The 18,871-nt window shown below is 40.1% G+C and overlaps 2 protein-coding genes across 3 annotated transcripts in view; one reads left to right on the top strand and one right to left on the bottom strand.

The window, feature by feature from the left end:
* egln1a (egl-9 family hypoxia-inducible factor 1a) overlaps positions 1 to 7,613 on the bottom strand; it is a 49,884-nt gene extending 42,271 nt beyond the window's left edge. The window contains exon 1 of the mRNA XM_039783542.1: positions 6,575 to 7,613. Within this exon, the coding sequence (XP_039639476.1) occupies positions 6,575 to 7,276 (702 nt within the window). The 5' untranslated portion in view covers positions 7,277 to 7,613. The remainder of the gene's footprint in view (positions 1 to 6,574) is intronic.
* A 2,092-nt stretch (positions 7,614 to 9,705) lies between these two features.
* On the top strand, positions 9,706 to 18,409 carry tsnax (translin-associated factor X). 2 transcript variants are annotated; one of them, XM_039783543.1, is made up of 6 exons: positions 9,706 to 10,042; positions 11,123 to 11,212; positions 11,330 to 11,444; positions 11,716 to 11,846; positions 16,154 to 16,275; positions 17,784 to 18,409. In XM_039783543.1, the coding sequence occupies exons 1-6, from the start codon at positions 10,027 to 10,029 to the stop codon at positions 18,159 to 18,161; spliced, it is 852 nt and encodes a 283-aa protein (XP_039639477.1). In that variant the 5' UTR covers positions 9,706 to 10,026; the 3' UTR covers positions 18,162 to 18,409. The 2 variants fall into 2 exon arrangements, with proteins under 2 accessions (XP_039639477.1, XP_039639478.1); XM_039783544.1 differs by having other exon boundaries at positions 16,154 to 16,263.
* The last annotated feature ends 462 nt before the right edge of the window (positions 18,410 to 18,871 follow it).

The following is an 18,871-nucleotide window of genomic DNA, read 5'->3' on the forward strand; positions in this document are numbered from 1 at the left end:
TTTTTGTGCGCCTATTCCCAAAACCCTTAAAATACGTAAATTTTATCCAGACTTGATGCGACCGCCAAATTTGGTGAGTTTTTGAATATGTTAAGCCCCTCAAAAAGGCAATTCATTTGACGGGAAAAGAAAGAAAGAAAGAAAGAAGGAAAGAAAGAATTGGGGCCTTCGCCGCTGTCTGCGCTCGGGCCCTAATAATTCCTTCAGTTTCAATAGGGCCTTTGCCGCTGTCGGTGCTCGGGCCCTAATAATTTATATTTTATTAATCCCGCAAAGGAAATTACAATGTTTCAATCCATTGCCCATACCTCTGTTGTATTTAGGGCTGTGATTATTTTCATCATTAGGGCCCGAGCACCGACAGCGGCGAAGGCCCTATTGAAACTGAAGGAATTATTATTATTTTCCCATCAAATGAGTTGACTTTTTGAGGGGCTTAACATTTGGCGGTCACATCAAGTCTGGTGAATATTTACATATTTTAAGGATTTCGGGAATAGGCGCACAAACATGGCTCGCTAGCGCCCCCTAGAAAGTTTAAAAAAATTTAGCCCCTGCAGTGCGTTTAACGTAGACTCACGAAACTTGGTAAACATATGTATCATGTCAAGCTGCACAAAAACCGTCATTGGAGCCATACCCTAAACCCAACAGGAAGTCTGCCATTTTGATTTTAAAGTTCGAAATTAGTGCGATTTTGGCCATTTCTACATGTCGTACTTTAACGAACTCCTCCGGGAGATTTCATCTGATCAACTTCAAACCTGGTCTGTGCCATCTTAACAAGTTAAAGATGAAAAGTTGTTAAAAGAAAAACTTTTCGTCATAGGGCGTGGCGGCCATTTTGCGTTTCGCCGCCGATACAGGAAGTGGGTGTAACTCGAGAGTTCATTGACCAACTGGCTCGAAACTTTTCAGGATTCATAAGAGTCCAACCCTGAGGACAAATAAACGCCAATATTTAAGTCATAGCGGCCCCTAGTGGCAACAGGAAGTAGGCCCAAAACTATACATGCTATACTTTAACGAACTCCTTCTAGAGATTTCATCCGATGGACTTCAAACTTGGTCTGTACCATCCCAACACCTTAACGATGAAAAGTTATTAAAAGAAAAACTTTTTGTCAGACGGTGTAGCGTGGCGGCCATTTTGAGTGTTTAGCGATGAACAAAGAAGTTGTTGTAACTTGAGTGTACGTTGTCGTGATACTGAGCCGCCCCCTATAATATGGCAACGCCCACTTACTCAGGCCACGCTCCCTTTCATAACATTTGAACCGTTTAAGGTATACCCTTGTGTGAGGCGTCATTGAACTCAGCACAGACTTCCTTTTAATTGGTGATGGTTTGGCCTGCCCCCTATGCTTTAGCCACGCCCCCTTTCACAGCTGATGACCCGTATGACGTAGAGTCTTGTGTGAGGTATCATTGAGCTCGGCAGGGAGTTCCCTTTTCATTGGTGACGATTTGCAGCGTCTGAGTGCCGAGCGAATGCACGGTCGCAAGGAGCGGCGTCCGCCAGTAACCCCGACGCACGCAGAGGCGCGAGTGCCCGTCCATCGCTGCTCGCAGCTTTAATTGATTCATCTGTTTATTAAATTATCCTTTCGGCTCTTTCCGAACCATCTTTTCCTGAAACTCAAATATAGAGAAACTTTTTGATAATTATTTCACTTATAAATAAAAAGGGATGGCATCGGCCTTTAGCAGAAAATAAAAGCTTAAAAACGCACTTGCAAAGTTAACACTAGCTAAGTAACTAGCCGTTCAGAAATGGATTGTATATTTTAATTTTCTTTTACAGTGCAAAAAACATGTTTAATTACATTTTTTATTTTGTTTTAATAATATTGTTTTTAACTGTTTAACTAATAGTAATTAATCAGTCAAAATTATTATTATTGTTGGTTAAAATCCCTATATTGCATTGTATAATTAGCAGTCCAGTCCCGGGAGGACCAAAAAAATAGTATATCTAATCCAGTATTTCAACTCTATACTGAGCAAGAAAATGGCATGCTAGTTAGAGTGATCATGTTTCATGTACAACCACATAACTGCTTTGTACATACCTGTGTACAATTGTTATAATGCAACCTTGGCTTAGTAAGCTACAATTTGAACATGCTGGACATAGTAACGTTGAGCAGGGAAACGCGAGTCAGTGGCAGGACAATAGTGTTACTGCTACAAACTTCTTTATATAATGCTATAATGGCTTCAGCAAGCATTCAACATGCTGGAGCTGCAGAGAAACAAACATGTCCTGCTGCCTGCAACTTCTCACAATGTTATCAAGTGAAAAGCGGAAATGAAAACAATGACATTAAATAACTATTTGGGAAAAATCTTTTCCCTCTATCTTTCCCAATGATAACTGTGCTTACATTGTGTTGTATCCCTTTGAGCCATTGATACTAGCGGCCCTCCATTTGTGCAAGTCATGCTGATTTTCCCTGGTCACAGTCCAAGCGTGTTTGCCAAGGCAACTAGGGCAGTAGGTAAGGAAGTCAAGTTCTTAACAGGCTTTGACTCAGTGGCCCGCTGCGTGGATCTACTCTACAACCGGACCACTCACCAAAATAATGTGCTTTCTGAAAGCGTTTAAATGTCTACTAAGAACCAGCCAGGGAAAAACGCAACTGGACAGGATGAGCAGCCTAAAAATAACTGTGTACGGCGGTCAGAGCTCTATGCCAGCACAGAAAACAAAGTACCTGACGCAAGCAAAGGCCACCTGACTTTTTACACTGACCGTGTAAAAAAGGCCTAAACAATGGCTATTTTCCAAAACTCCCACGGTGTCTAAGGTTTGACATTTGCAACATCTTTACATGACAAATGACACGTAAAGTAAAACATGAAAACAATACTCTGAATAGGAAGCCTAAAATAAAATAAGTGCACAAACCAGCACATGAAGTCAACATTTGAACATTCTTCAAAAAAAAAAAAAAAAAGAACTTGAGAGTTCTAGGTTTAGATTTTAGACGGACACTTAAGACCACATATCAGATAATTAAGATCAGTAGCCCTGTAATAAATCCTACCTTCGTGATAATTTTTATCATCATTTTTATTCTGGAGAGGTGTTGATTCAACTTTATGGTAATATTGAAGGCTGTATAGGGTTTCCTACAAGTTGAGAATTTACCTGTGGTTGGTGGGTGGCGCAGGATGTGAGGCGCGGCCTGTGATGGCAGGGTTCAGTAATAAACTAGTCAAACAAAAAGGTTTATGAACCATTTATTGAAAACAATGACTACAACATTAACAGATAATTTACAAAGAAATAACTATTTACATATTAAACAAATCAGGCTAAAAGATGATACAGAGTAGCTTTTGATGTGCTTCGTCATTTAAATCTGATTGATTTGTCAAATGTTATGGTTCAGCAGATAAAATACCTGATTACCCAGAGCCAAATGTTTTTTTTTTTTGAATATATATATATATATATATTTATATATATTTTATATATATATTATATATTATTATTATATATATATATATATATATATATATATATATATTTATATATATATATATATAAACTTAACCCTAAAACTATATTATGATCCATACAGTTATGTTATTATAATCTCAACACTGTCGTCTCCTCCTCCTCCTCCTCCTCCTACTAACTCATATAAGACTAAGGTTAATTGTTGTTCATTTAGGTTTGTTATGGATCATTGTTAGTTAAAACACGCTGTTTAAGGTCATTAAGATCTTATCTCAACCAATTTCTGTTATTCAAAACAACTCTGAATTGTAGTTTCAAACTTTTACGGCCAACTTAAAATAAAATGGTTTTATTTGGGCTCGAGTCCATAACTACAGTTCGTGGATATGGAGGGCACGGAGAACTGAAGGCTCGGTTAGCTCTGGTCAGCTCCATTATAAAAGATATGGACTGGAACAGACTGCCGCGGAGGGGGCGGGGTGTAACAACCAGACTCTAATAAATGACGGTCAGGGAGTTTTCACAGCGGTGTTGCAGCGGCATTTCTACAGTCCCAGTACAGACCGCCAGCAGCAAGATAATGCTAAAAATAGATGTGGGGGGGGGGGGGGGGGGGGGGGGGGGGGGGGGGGGGGGGGGGGGGGGGGGGGGGGAGGGGGCCCCCCCCCCCCTGTTGTTGGGGGGTTGGGTGGGGGGGGGGTGGAACTTTAATTCTGATTTTATCTACAGTACCTGGACACCCAAGTAGAACCTATGTATGGGAAACACCGCTGTAGTTTGTGGTGCTGTTGACTTGTATTGAGTCATATTGAGAGGTTTCTAATATGTAGTCTACCCGTATTGATACACATGGGTTAGACAAATACTACAACAGAAACACCTCTCAAACTACAGCCTCTAAAATTACCATAAAGTTGATATACTGTAACACCTCTCTAAAACAGTTTCTACAAAAAAATAAATAAATAAATAAATGGTTTTAGTACGTGTGGACGTGGCCACAGTCTACTTTAGAGTATTTCCCCTAGGAGATTTGGGAGGAGGGGGGGGGAAGAGAGAGGCTCATCTCCTCCTGGGTCTGTCTCATTCCATAAGGTCATGGTGACTATATCAAGTTAAGAGTCGCGGGTCACACGCAACCTAGTCTTGCATTGCCAGACCTATCTCCACAGAACAGCAGAGGAAGGTCTGGCTAGTCCACAACATTCCTGGATAGGAGAAAAAAGTGCTTTTCTAAAAAAAAAAAAAAAAAAAAGGTTGATATTGCTATGGGTTGACGCAGGCTGATTTTTTTAAACCGCAGCACACATCAGTTTGAAAAGACTAACAGTTGGAAATGACTACCACGGTGTTACCAAGGACAACTTTTAAAAGTACACGTTCTGCCTACACATTGCCTCAGTCTGAAAACGAGACTACCCATCACATCATCTTCTTAGAAAACCTCTCTCAGTGAAACAAAAGCTGCCTACAGTTTCCTCTCCCCCGCACTGCCAACCTTGAGACATGCAAATCTTCCTTCCCAACATAGGAATGCCCTGTCTAACCTACTGTGTGTCTGTGAGTAATACGGAACTGAATTCATCACTGCAGCAAAACACTTTGTATGCCACCTCTCTACAGCGAGGTCAGGGGTAGGGCTGGGCAATATATTGATATTATATCGACATCGATATCTGAGGCTGGATATCGTCTTACATTTTGGATACCGCAATATGACACACGGGCTGCATTACAGTGAAGTGATGTCATTTTCTGGACTTACGGTTTTATAATTTGCCATGGTATCCACATTATTAGTGGTTATTTATCAAAAGTCTCATTCTGTAAATATTTGTGAAAGCACCAATAGTGAACCCTTCAATATCGCCATCAATGTAATTGGTCAAAATGATCGTGATATTTGATTTCCTCCATATCGCCCAGCTCTAGTCAGGGGTGGCAGTCAGCTAAAGAACAGCATCCCTGTAGGTAGTTCAGCAGCACAGTTCACTTCATACTGCCCGACATGGTCACGATCATCCCACTGTTTGCCAAATGGCTGAGGCTCCTTCACGTGCATGCTGTTATTTTACTATAATGAGAATGAAAGCAATAATGTAATAGGCACAATTTGAATACAAGTGTGAGCAGGATGTCGTCCTCGTTTTTGTGCATTCAGCACACATCTATTAGAGCTGCATGATATGGAGAATATGTGCAACGTGTGATACAGTCTTACACGCTTGTTTATTACGCACACAACCATGTGATCCAACAGCCATGTAGAGCTGAACCATAAAATTATTAAGTTAGTCGATCAAAACTAATCTGCAACTACTTTGATAATTAATAATTTGTCATAAAAAATTGTAATGTGTATTACAATTGTAATATGCATTTAGTAATATCCTATTCTGATCGTGGATATACAAATACTGATTTAGATTAGTTTTCTCAAGCAATGATTCACATGAAACTTCTGTCTGTCTGTCACACATACTCCTACTTGCTTTCATTGGATTTTGGACTATAGATTATTGCCTAGTTCAGTTATAGGTTTGAAAGAAGGCAGGGGGGGGCGGCTGGGGGGTTCTTTATTACAACTGGCATCGTCAACCTTCTGGTGTCTTAGGCATTTGTTATGCGCTTGTTGTGCAAATTAATTTAACAATAAAGTAAGATTTCAGCAGCCTGGTGTAGGCCTATTAACAGAAGAACTAACCCACCTTTCTGACTCAGGGCATTAGCCACGAATTGACCTGGAGTTAGAGAGGACTCGGCAGCCTTTTACACATAGTCAGTCAGGTCTAATTAAGAGACAGGACCACGATATTGTAATACAGTAATTGTGCCTTGATGACAGAATGGATATGTCTGAAAGCTCCAGGTTTGACCAGCCTTATTGTGATTCAATCGAGTGCAACACCGGCAGATACATGCAAAACTTACTTTTTATTTAGTCTTATGGAGCCAGAGCACTGCTGGTTTTGTAACCTACCTTGTGGTGCGACAGGTATAATTCAGCAGACCAGCACGGCTCAGCACTGTGAACAACTGGCTTTCAGGCACGGAATATACCCTACATTCAGAGTGTTATGTGTTTCCACTTGCTGCAATACTTACTTTTGTCCTTCCATTTATTGTGTAGTTTCCCAGTTTCCCATTACAATGTCTAATCAGGTCGTCCATACGACTCATTAGAAAGCGGATCTTCTCGCTGCCGGCCTCCCTCCCCTCTATCCATGTGATTTTGTCCCCTCGGATGTCTTTGGTGGAGTCGCTTTTTTGACTGACCAACTGTCCGTCTGTGAACTTGCCCGTTTTGTGCAGGGCTTTAACATTATCCAAAATGCCTAGCCCATACTCTGCTCCTAAAAAGTTGTCCACCACACAGATGCCGTGCTTGTTCATACACGGGACTATGTACTCTATGGCAAGTTTCTGAGGGGATGCGCTGGTTTGTCCGTTAGGTGTGGCGGTGTTGTTGGACCCCTCCTCTCCCACTCCGTCACCGTCCCCAGGTGCTTCTGTGTTTGTGGTTTGTGGTAAAGATGCACCGTCCGCCTGTTCGGGGCTTATCTTTTCCCGGCATTTCTCCGGTGCCTTGTCCCCGGACTGCGGAGGCTGCTCGGGCTTCTGCTTGGAAAGCTGCGCCTTGTCCATATCCTTACAAATTAGCTTGTGTTTCTTCCAGTCCTGTTTCTGGTGCTCCTTGCTGCAGTAGAAGGAGCTCCGGCACCTACCACACTTGAGGAGGTTCTCCATTTTCCCACAAAGTTCACAGTACTGTCGGTCTCGGTCCAAATCGTTCTGCAGCTTCTCCATGTTTGCGCCTACAACGGCGGCACTGCGCCTTTAATTCGGATCCTTCACACGCGCCCTGCTAACCGACAACTTTGGAAACGATCCACTGCCTCTGCCACGCTACACCGAGCGAGACGGAAAAGTAAGACTCAAAACCTCGCCATTTTTTCACACTTACTCCCCCTACACATCTTGTATCAGCGGAATAATACAAAAACGTGCGCCCTGGACCGAGCATTTCGGGATGGGTCGAGGTGTTCAGGAGGCATCTCAACCGGGCTAGCTGTCGGTCCGAGGGTAGTGGTGCATGGCGCCGCTAAATGTGTGCTCAGCCTGTCTGTGGTCCAGCCTGCTCTGACGTCCACACTCAAGCACCGCCCCCCTTGCGCTGTCTTTGCAGGCTGTCGGACAAATAACCGTTCATTAAAATGACTCGAAACACGTGGAAGCATTTAATCAGGGAGGGTGTCCTTGTTCGTGTATGATAAAGTCCGCCTCTGGTCAATCAATAGAAAAGTCATCTTGACTAGACCCGTCGGCTCCAGTCGTGCAGCCTCAGTGATTATTCTCTATAATCATGTCCACTGACATACAGGCAGTGGAGGGAAGTACATTTACTCAGTAGTAGCCTACAAATGGAAGGTATTTGCAGGCTACTTTTCTTGAGCATTTCAATTTAATACTTTATAACTGTATAGATTCTGATTAATTGCTGATTAAACTGCCCAACAGTTTAAAATATATAAATTAGCTCCACCTACTAGCTCCCTTACTACTTTGTACAAGGCTGCTTACACAGTGCATTTATCCAATACTATTAAACATTATATAGCCTACAAAAAAATCATACAATGTTGAACAATTGTCTTGCATGATGATACTTTCATTTTTGATACTTAAGATTAGTTTGCTGATAGGGCCTAATACATCTGTACTTATAGCCTACTTAAGTAAACTTTTGAATGCAGCACTTTAACTTGTAATGAAGTATATTTGGTATTGCTTATTTTACTTAAGTAAAGGGTCTGTATTATTAAACCACCACTTTAGAACTATATACGTTAATAGAAGGGAAACTGAGGGATTTAGTAAACCTACATATTACAAAAACCCTTGAAGTTCGAAAGCTTGAATGTAAGAGTTTGAGGGTAGTACATGAAGGCATCATCAGTCAACGTCATCATCAGTGTGTTTTGCCCTCATTCCTGGCTTGCATGTGTGGAATTCCTATCACACAACAAAAGAATATTTTGCATAAAGATGTTGCTGGTGTTGTGATAGACGGATTAATGAGTTGGTAGGCGGTTATGAGGCTCATGATTGCGGTTGAGAGGGGACTTAAATCGACTATCGGAATGCATATTGTAACACATTTTAAATTGTTTTTTTCTGAAAACATTAACTTATATTCAGCTGAATATATCATTATATACATTGATAGGGTCTATCACTCATCAAATAAATGAAATCGGTGTTTGAAATACAGGGAGTGTGCTGTGCGGCGGCAAAGCGCAAGTTAAAGTTGGTACCACTCGTGTGGCACGTACACAGTCTGCAGGAGTCCCAGGAGGAGGGGTTACAGGAGAGAAGCGAGTACAGTAATCTGATCAAGAAAGGTTGGATGAAACATACTGTAGCTACTTTAATAGCAACAAATGACTCAGGCCATTCTAGGGTGGCAGTCTGAAATGTCTTGCCCAATTTGGATTTTTACTTGAAACAGAAAGTATTTTGGCTGAAGGGTTGGCCTGTCACTCCATATTGAATACATAAACATGAACATAAACATAAACTTTAATTAGTAGATATAGTATCTGCAACAATCAATCATGCATGGCTCTAAATGCTTCATAAAAAAATTAAACACACGTACAAACATGTCATTTGTTATATTCTAGGACAAGTTTTATCTAAAAAAAATATATGAATAAATTATATGAATAAACAAATCAGCAAATATGACTTTAGTAAGTTGGGGAAATGTTGTAATAAACTTAATGCCACATTCTGTTATGTTACTACATCTCCCATAATTAAAGAAAAAACAAAACAACTATTTTTGCTGGATATTTAAACAAAAATAATACTATATAAAAAAAATGTGTAATATTTTGAAAATTCGAAAAGCCTTACACCTGTATAAATGTCTATGTAGCCTACCCGAATTCCTGACTGACCACTTGTGTTTTTCTTCTTTTTTATTTCACTATTATTTATCTCTGTCCTGTGATTTCCTTTAGTTTGTTATTGATATCTCTCGCACGGTTATTATTTTTTCATTTAAAGAACACAGGTATACATCAACAGTATGTACATATTGTTTTGGTTTGTTTGCTGCAATCTGTTAAATATGTCTTGAATATGACGTGCCTTTTTGATTGTGCATTAAAAATATCTATATAAAACTACATCTCCCATCATGCACTTTTCATTTCCTGCTACGCGTGTAAATAGCGCAAAAGCCCCGCGAGTTATGAGGACCGCATGGATGCCTGTTATTAAAAACAATAAACACGATTTATTTCGCATCGTAGGGAATTGATACTTTATTCGGTGTCCCTATTCTCGGTCAGAGATGATAACTAGCATGTGTAAACGGAGCTGTTTTGTGTGTTGACCTAGCTAGATAATCCATGACAGACGTAAAGTATTCTGCCTTGTTACAGTTGGTCGGCAGCACCTTCAGAGGCTAGCTAAATCAGTTCATATACAACCTAACCGAGCTTACAGTAGTTACATTTATTAAAAGCAGACATTGCAACACTGAAGGCATGAATAGGCGAGAAGGTAAGTCCAGTTTCTGAGACTTAGCTAACTAAGAATAACAACGTTATTAAGCAAGTTGTAACGTTCCTGTTGGTTGTTGTCATCAGCAGCATGGGGTGTAACGTCTGTAAACATCAAGCTAACATAACATGCGGTATGCTCATGTTAGCTGTTAAGACTGCAGTGAAAGGATTTGAATATTGATATCTAAACTGCCTCACTGCTATTTCACCACTGTTTGCCAAGATCACACTGCAACGTTAGCTCAATAAGTCATTTGTTAGTAGTAGAAGTGGTGGTCCTAGCAATGACAGATATAACCCAACTATCAATTATATTCATTTAATGATGAATCAGCCCACTGTTGTCTCGTTTAGTTCATTAATAATTTGTTCTACAAAAACGTAAGACTAGAAACAAATGCCGGAAACCCAAAGCTATATCTTCAAATAGCTTGATATGTCTGACCAGCAGTCCAAAGCCCAAGGCAAGTCACTTAACTGTCATAGAAAACTAAGAACATTGGCAGATATACATATTTAATAAGCGGGAACCCATGGATAGAAACAGTTTATATCCATGCTGAAACCAATCATTTTGTTTAGATTTTTTTAATTTCATTTACAACTGCTATAAACAATTAATCTATTATCAAAATTGTTGCAGATAAAACATGTTTAGAAGTTTAAAGTTCACGTTCACACTTTAAAGAGGTTCTTCAGTGATTTAGTATTACACTTTCATTACATTTGTGGATTTGGGAGAAACAGATTTTAAAAAACAATGGTCAAAATTAATCCAGCAGAGGCCAAAGTATCCTGAGTTTTAGTCCCAAAAATGGGTCAAGCCCAAAAAAAATTGCTAGATCCTACAATTGCTACAACATAACTCTACAGTGTCTTATGTTAGTCCCTGATGTGTTTCAAACTCCATACCCACAGTTTGTAAATAATTACGTCTTCAGCACAAGCCAAAATGACTAAAAACGACTAAACTGATCTACATGTGCAAAATCGCTGGAATGCCTCTTTAATTTGACCATGCCAGTTGAAAGAAAATGAACCCAAACTGCAGTGTCACCTGACTTTTGCCTCATGTCAGGTGAAGGATGTCCCCGGAGAAATGCTGATGCAGTGCAGGACCGTGATGCAAGTGCCAACCCATCCTCACCTGTCATTGCTGCTTTCAAAGGTGACTGCATCTCCAGCATTTTGATTGCATTTTCATGTGTTTCTGTGTTTCATGCTGTGTTTCATGTGAGTTAGGACATCAGTACTCGAACTAAACTTTTTGTTTCTGTCTCTTAAGTTTTCCAACAGGAGCTTGACACCAAACACGACAAATATGAGCGTCTTGTCAAGATCAGTCGAGACGTCACCATTGAAAGCAAGAGGACCATTTTTCTTTTACATAGAGTGACCAGGTATATACTACTGTTACAAGACATGTTCATTTGAGCAGTTTAGTTTGGAAAAAAATAATTTATTTTACAGCTATTACAGTGGCTTTAGTTTTAATTAAACTTAGAGAAATCTGTTTTCCAGTTTCTGGAAACAGTTGTTTGTGTTGGTACAGAAGGACTGTCCAAAAGCATTGGAATAACCCAATATAACTTCTGTTTTTAAAGAGGATTTTAAAGTAATGTGTATGTTGCATTTCAAAATGTTAATCTGTTTTATTCTTTGGATTGGAAGTGTACCAAATGCAGAGGATATTCTGAATGAAGCAGATGTGAAACTGGATGCAGTCAGGCAGAAAATCGGTCAAATTGCTGAAGAGCTCAGAGGAGAGGACATCTTTCAGTTTCACAGAGCTTTCACAGCAGGTGAGATTCCGTAGACCTTTTTTTTTGTTTAAGAAAGACAAATAAGCCCTTAAATAAAGCCCTTATAATATTGAAGTTCAGCATGAGAGTGCATGTAAAAACATTAAAGATTAAAGGTGCAGTAGGTAAGACTTATAAAACTAACTTTCTGTCATATTTGCTGAAACTGACCCTATGTTTGAGTAGAACTACATGAAGCATGTCATTTAAAAAAAATTAATCTGGCACCACCTACAGCATGTAGTGCAATTTGCAAAAATCCACCGCTCCCTGTTCAGATGGACCAATCAGGGCCAGGAGGGGTGTCTAATTGCTTGTCATGCACACGCATTCATTCTCCTTTGTGGAGGGAGGGGCTTAGGAGACCGTTTTGGGCTTTAGCGGAAAGGGGGGAGGGACTGAGAAGTTGTCGATGTTAAAATTTTTGGCTAAATCCTGGATCTTTGCAATCCTACCTACAGCACCTTTTAAGTTTTCAGAAAAATAATTCGGCAAAGATACAATGCCATCAACTTCACATCCTTTAGTCATTGTCTTTGGCTTACTCAATAAGCAAAGAGGAATTATTTTTAATCACAAGTTGGACATTTTGAACTTCCCAGATCAGTGTCTGTATTGTTGCATTAAAAGAAATAATAAAAAATTCAGAGGAGTTATGCAAGTGTCAAGCACTATTTCTTTCCCCATCTTAAGTGACTTAATTAAGTGTAATGATTCAGGTGAATCAATCTCATACTCAGCTCAGTCATACTGCTTATAATCTTAGATATAGGTTTATATCCAGTTAATGAGAAACATGAATATTCTAGCATAAATATGCAGCTAGTAGCTAGGATGTAGAGCCATGTACAAAAAGACAACAAGCTAACTTTTTGGCCTTTCCAGCAGTGGGTCTCTAGGGATGGCAGTCGGTCCACCACATTGGTCCAGACTAAATCTATCTCAACAGTTGTTGGAGATGCCATGACACTTTGTACAGACATTAAGGGGCGGCTTGGGTTAAGTGGTAGAGAGGTCGCCTGCCAATCGGAAGGTTGGTGGTTCGATCCCTGGCCCTGCAGTCCCATGCCGAAGTGTCCTTGGGCAAGACACTGAACCCCGAGTTGCCCCCGATGCTGCGCCATCGGAGTGTAAATGAGCAGGTGGCACCTTGAACGGCAGCCTCGGCCACAGTGTATGAATGTGTGTGAATGGTGAATGGTTCCTGTACTATGTTAAAGCGCTTTGAGTAGTCGTTAAGACTAGAAAAGCGCTATATAAAAACAGTCCATTGACATTAATGCCCCCCTCAGGTTGTTTTATATTAACTCTGGGGACTTCTTAACATTTCATCTGGCACCATCAGCAGGTGAAAATCTTTTAGTTTTTCCAATACTTTGGTTTCATGACCAAATACCTGCAAAACTCATGCCGTTTCGGCTGTACTTTGAATTTAGTTCTAATCCCTATACAGGCATATGCCCATACTTAACTGCTCACATGAACGAACGTAAACATATGCTTATACAGATTTAGACACATCTTGTTCACATGTACCCACAAAGCTGCATACAAATAGCCTTCTTTCCATAAATCTGTCTTTCAGTGTTAAATAAGAAATTCTCATCTCATTTACCTTTTTATTGTAATTCAAAAAGAGTCCTAATTGTCCTGCATTATCTATTACAAGTTCAAAAACCCTCCCCATTTGATCACATGCCGATCAATCCTATCTCTCGTGCTGAATGAGATCTTCTCTAACAAGGCCACCTTGTGTAGCTGAATAAAAAGATGGTTCCCCTGGAGTCTTCCAGCCTTAATAAAAGCTGTCTCCACATCTTATATATATATATATATAGATCCCTTATATAGACTTATATATATATATAGATCCCTTATATAGACTTATATATATATATATATATATATATATATATATATATATATATATATATATATATATAAGTCTGGCATTAATTTCTTTCAATATAATAATACATTCCTGAATTGAGAAACAAGCTCCTGCAAATGAGTCAAAACCTTTCACTTCAAATGATCTGTGATGTTCCGCTATCACCTCAATCGTCCTATTTGTGCTTTAGATTGATTGCAAAGTCACTGATAGTGTGAGAGCGTGACCTTAATGCAGGCCCTGGATATGATAGACACACCCTCTGATAAACTTTGTCTCCCATATCAGTTTTTTGTTAGCGTAGCCAAAGTGTCTGCAGTGTTTTGGAGAAAAACATTACTGGGAGCGAGGGTGAGCTGTTATCTAGCAGCTGGGGAAGTCATTTTTAGATTGTGGTCACTCAGGAATCAGCGCTGCATCCTCGGCGACGTGACCAGTGGCAGACCCCAACAATTAGACGCTTCCATCCCCCACATTTTTATCGTCTTTATTAGATTAGATTGAATCTGGGCTCGCTTCACGGACTCTCCAAATAATCTTGGCTGGACGAGAAGTAACCAGGCATATTTAATGGGTCTGTTTTTTTTTTGTTTTGTTTTTTTATATAAAGGACCGTTAAAGATATTGCGGGCTAAATGTGAACATAATTGCCACTGATAACAGGGCTGTGCGGCTCTTTGATAAGCTCTTTAGCTGTACCCAGCTTGCGGCTATGAGACTGTGCACAAGCGTAGCGGTGGGGCTTTTCCCATGGCGAACCACTCTATGGTCAAACATTAAGCTCGATTAATCTGTAAATCATCTGTGTTCCAATCATCTTCTCTTCCAGTCCGGCTATACACACACTCAGCCCTCAACGTTTTCAACCTGTGTTCCACTAAAATCCTTCCAGTTTCCAGTTGAGTTTTCCATGAGTTATTGTTTAGACATCTATAGTCATGTTTTTTTTTTTTTTTTTTTTTTTTTTTTTTTTTTTTTTTTTCTTTTCTTCTAATAACACAAACCGCTTCTGGCAGTAAGCTCAGGAACTGAACTCCGCCTGCCTGCCTCAAAGCCTGCGTAACCTTTTCATGTCATATCCTGTCCGCCTCAGACTGAGTTGTATTCACTCTAAGCCCAGGGTCACAGCTGTGGGGCCATTGGCAATGTTTAGATGTTTGTAGTGTTTTTTTGTTGTTGTTGTTGATAAAGGTTCTGATAAATGAGTCAAAAATGACTGCTTGTACTTCCTTCATGAGAATAGGATAAAGTCCCTTTTAATAAGCAGTTCATTCAAAGCCCGACAACATTGACAGTGTAAGTATTAACCAAGTATTTCTCTTTAACAGTAAATATTTATGACTAAATAAGCAAAAATCTTAGGAAAAAGTAATCTTAAACATCCTTATGGTATTATTAGTGACAAGTTTAAAAGTCAAAAACTGTCCTAATAATCGCAACATCCTGAAGTACGTGCAAAATAACAGGCGCAATCATTTTACTTTAACAGTAAGTTAGAGATCATGAAGTCAACATTTTCCAACCTAATATTACATAGAACCTAATATTACATAGAACCTAATATTACATACCTCACTCTGCTTACCAAGGGTGCACCTCCTGGGAAAACTTTCAGGTGCAGTGCTGTTAGCCTTCTTTCCCTGAGCTAAAAATAGCACAGGGATGCTGCAGACATAAAACAGAGTCTGTTCACATCAGTTGGTAGGAATGTAAACACATGTCTACGCAATGTGGAATTAAAATGACCAGAAATCTCTCATCTGAAACAAGCAAACTGTTGTACGTTTGGCAGAAAGTGTGTTTATGTTGCACTCCATTGCTCAGAGTAAGAAGCCGATTGAGAAAATATTTCAGTGGGGCCTTTAATAATTCATAATGAGTAAACCGTCAAGGTAAATGAAGTGGCGATGAAGCACATTCTCCTCTCGCCTCTCTGTAGCACGCTGCGGTTAGCCACGCTGAGATAGGAGGCCCTTTGAAGTTCAATTGCCGCTCCGAAAGTAAACTTCAGACACAAAGTCTTCCGTCCTGTGATTATTTGATTGTTGTTTACACAGGGCCAGAAAACAAACGAGGGGTCATCTCAGCCTGCTCCAAAAAATGGCCACTGTTGTTCAATCAAAAGACAGCGACAGGAAGCAGGTTTTATTTGACTCATTATCTACATCTGTGATCTACACTGTGCAGATACCATGTAGTGTTTATAAACACTCTACGTGCTATGCTCATTTGATACATAGTTGACCTCCTTTTTAGTAATAGTAGTCATTTTTAGCAAATAACAAATACAAATAAATGGAGAAAATAAAGGCGCCCCACCGTACCTGAAAACACATTCAGATCCTGCAGCAGTGAAATATTTGGATGTATTTTCCAATGTTTTTTAGTGACTGTTTTGAATGTCATTTTGCTTTAGGGATCCAGGAGTACGTGGAGGCCGTTTCTTTCCTGCACTATATCCGCCATCGCAGCCTTATCAGCCTGGAGGAGATCAACGCCAGACTGGTGTTCATGAGGACAGAGAAGGTAGAGCCAGAGGTACATTTACACAAGACTTTGTGGTTAAGCTGCATGCGTTTGTTTTGTCATTTCATTTAGCAGAACCAACTCCGTATTAGTCCGTGTAATGGCTGCAGTACAGACTGAAGAGTAAGAAATGTCTTTTTATTATTATATTTTTTTCAAATAAACTTAACAAGATTTAAAAGTATAGTTCAACATTTTGGGAAATACCATTATTTGCTTTCTGGCCGTGAGGCGATATATACCACTTTCACGTATGTACGCTGAATACGAAGCTACAGCCAACAGGGGCTCAGCTAGTGTTGTTTTTCGTCAACGAAAATTATGACTAAATATCGTCGTCAACCCTACCTTCGTCACGCGACGAAAACAAGACGAGACGCAAAGTAAATGCTGGTCATGTGACGATGACTACAATTAAATGTATAATGCAATATTGTTGACGAATAAAAACGAGTAAATGTGGTTTACAAAATAAAAACTATGCTAAAATGTCTCTTCATTTTCGTTGATCAAAATGAGACGAGACGAAATGTTATAACGTTATTTTGTCTCGTTTAGTCGCGTCATTATTATTCGGGTCGCACTGCGCAGACGCTGGCGACGTTACTTCCTCAAGCCGTGTGTCTGTTTGTGTGTGTGTGTGTGTGTTTATTTGTGTGAGAGTGTGTGGGTTCTTGGTTCCTACCTGACTGACTCCGTGTGTACTAAGCATCCCTTGTTGGCCAACATTTTGGTTATACTACATTGATTGGATTAAATAGAATTGCATTACTAAAAAGAGACTAAAATACAATTTTCATTGACTAAAACTAGACTAAATCTCATCAGTTTTCGTCGACTAAAACTAGACTAAAATAGTCATGGATAATTCTGACTAAAATAAGACTAAAATGCTCAGCCTTTTAGTCAACTGAAACTTGACTAGTCTAAAAAGAGAATGAACGTGACTAAAACTAATAAAAACTAAAATGACAGCTTGACACAAAGACTAGACTAAAACTAAAATTAAAACCGGCCGCCAAAAACAACAATAGGCTCAGCTCAGCCTGGCTTTGTCCAAAGGTAAAAACAGCTTTAAGAACAGCATCGTTTTTGTATGTTCATTTTACAGTTCCTTTCAAAGCAGTGGCAATGTCACAAAGGGAACATTGGGTGTTACTATGTACTGCATTTATAATCATTATGTGTCATTATGGCATTTTATCCACTCAGCCTGCTATTTGCAAAGATGATGGTTGCCTGTTGCAGGAAAATTGCTTGAACCTTGAACATTTAGTAGAAAAGCATCATCATGCCTCGAGAAGAACTGGACTTTGGTTATTTGTAGCCCAGGGCTTCTACTAGAAGCAGAGCTACACAACATCTTGCAAATATTGTTGTCACCATCAATCTTGTGTTGGGATAATAATTTCTGTGCACAATCTGTCCTGAATGATCTCAAAAAGTGTTCATAATCTTTGTAAAAAATAATTCGCTTTTTTGATTTTTCTATTCTTTCATCATCGTGCTTTTCATCTCAGGGCTCAGCTGAAGCCGTGCAGCCGGGAGGTCAGGTCCTGACCTTCCAGGTGACGCCCTCCGACTACCTGCTCGGCGTGGCCGACCTGACCGGCGAGCTGATGCGGATGTGCATCAGCAGCGTGGGCAACGGCGACATTGACACGCCCTTCCAGCTGAGCCAGTTCCTGCGGCAGATCCACGACGGCTTCTCCTACATCGGGAACACGGGGCCTTACGAGGTGTCCAAGAAGCTGCACACGCTGCGACAGAGCCTGGGCAAAGTGGAGGATGCCTGCTACGCCCTGCGTGTCCGCGGCTCGGAAATCCCCAAACACATGCTGGCTGACGTGTTCTCCAGTAGGACCACACTTCTCGACCCGGAGGAAGGAGTGGTTTAAGTCCTGCACAGCTTCTACAACATTGTTTATGTAATCTATGGTGTCCTTGTCTGCTTACGTTTCGCTCCAGTTTGATGTTTGTATGCATTTTTAATGGGATTGTTTGATATGGTTCGTGACACGCTGGTTAAATTTTGTTTTTGTTACTACAATAAAAACAGTGTTACAATAGACAATTGATTATTTTTCTTTGATAAAGATCTGATGACCTCAGTTGTTTTGCATGAATAAAAGTTCTGTGCCAAATATGCCATGCTCTCCCAATCTTTAAGCTGCTTTGATAGTGTGTGTGTTTTTTTTTTTTCTTTCTGCCTCCCCCTCTCTCTCTATCAAACAGATAATCTAAGGTAGAACCATTGCCACACTCACTGCACTCACTTGCATGCTGTGTGGAGTAGGAACATTGTGACCTTTGTACATTGTACGTGCCTATTATCTGGCTGGCAATCACACACACACACACTCGCACACAACCCATTACCCCTCATTCCACCGTTAAACAACCACGCTGCAATGACATACATTTTGGAGCATGCTGAGAGTATTCCTGGCACATAACTGATACCTTCCTGCTATTTCCTCATCATCTGATGGTGGTAATTATTACCATCCAGATAAACAATTCAGCAGTGTTCATGGTTGGCCACAGAGTAATGTGCATACTCTATAATCAGTAACTGAAGCTCTTACTCATGTTTGAGGACACAAGA

This window comes from Perca fluviatilis, chromosome 19 (assembly GCF_010015445.1).
Source record: "Perca fluviatilis chromosome 19, GENO_Pfluv_1.0, whole genome shotgun sequence".
NCBI lineage: Eukaryota > Metazoa > Chordata > Actinopteri > Perciformes > Percidae > Perca > Perca fluviatilis.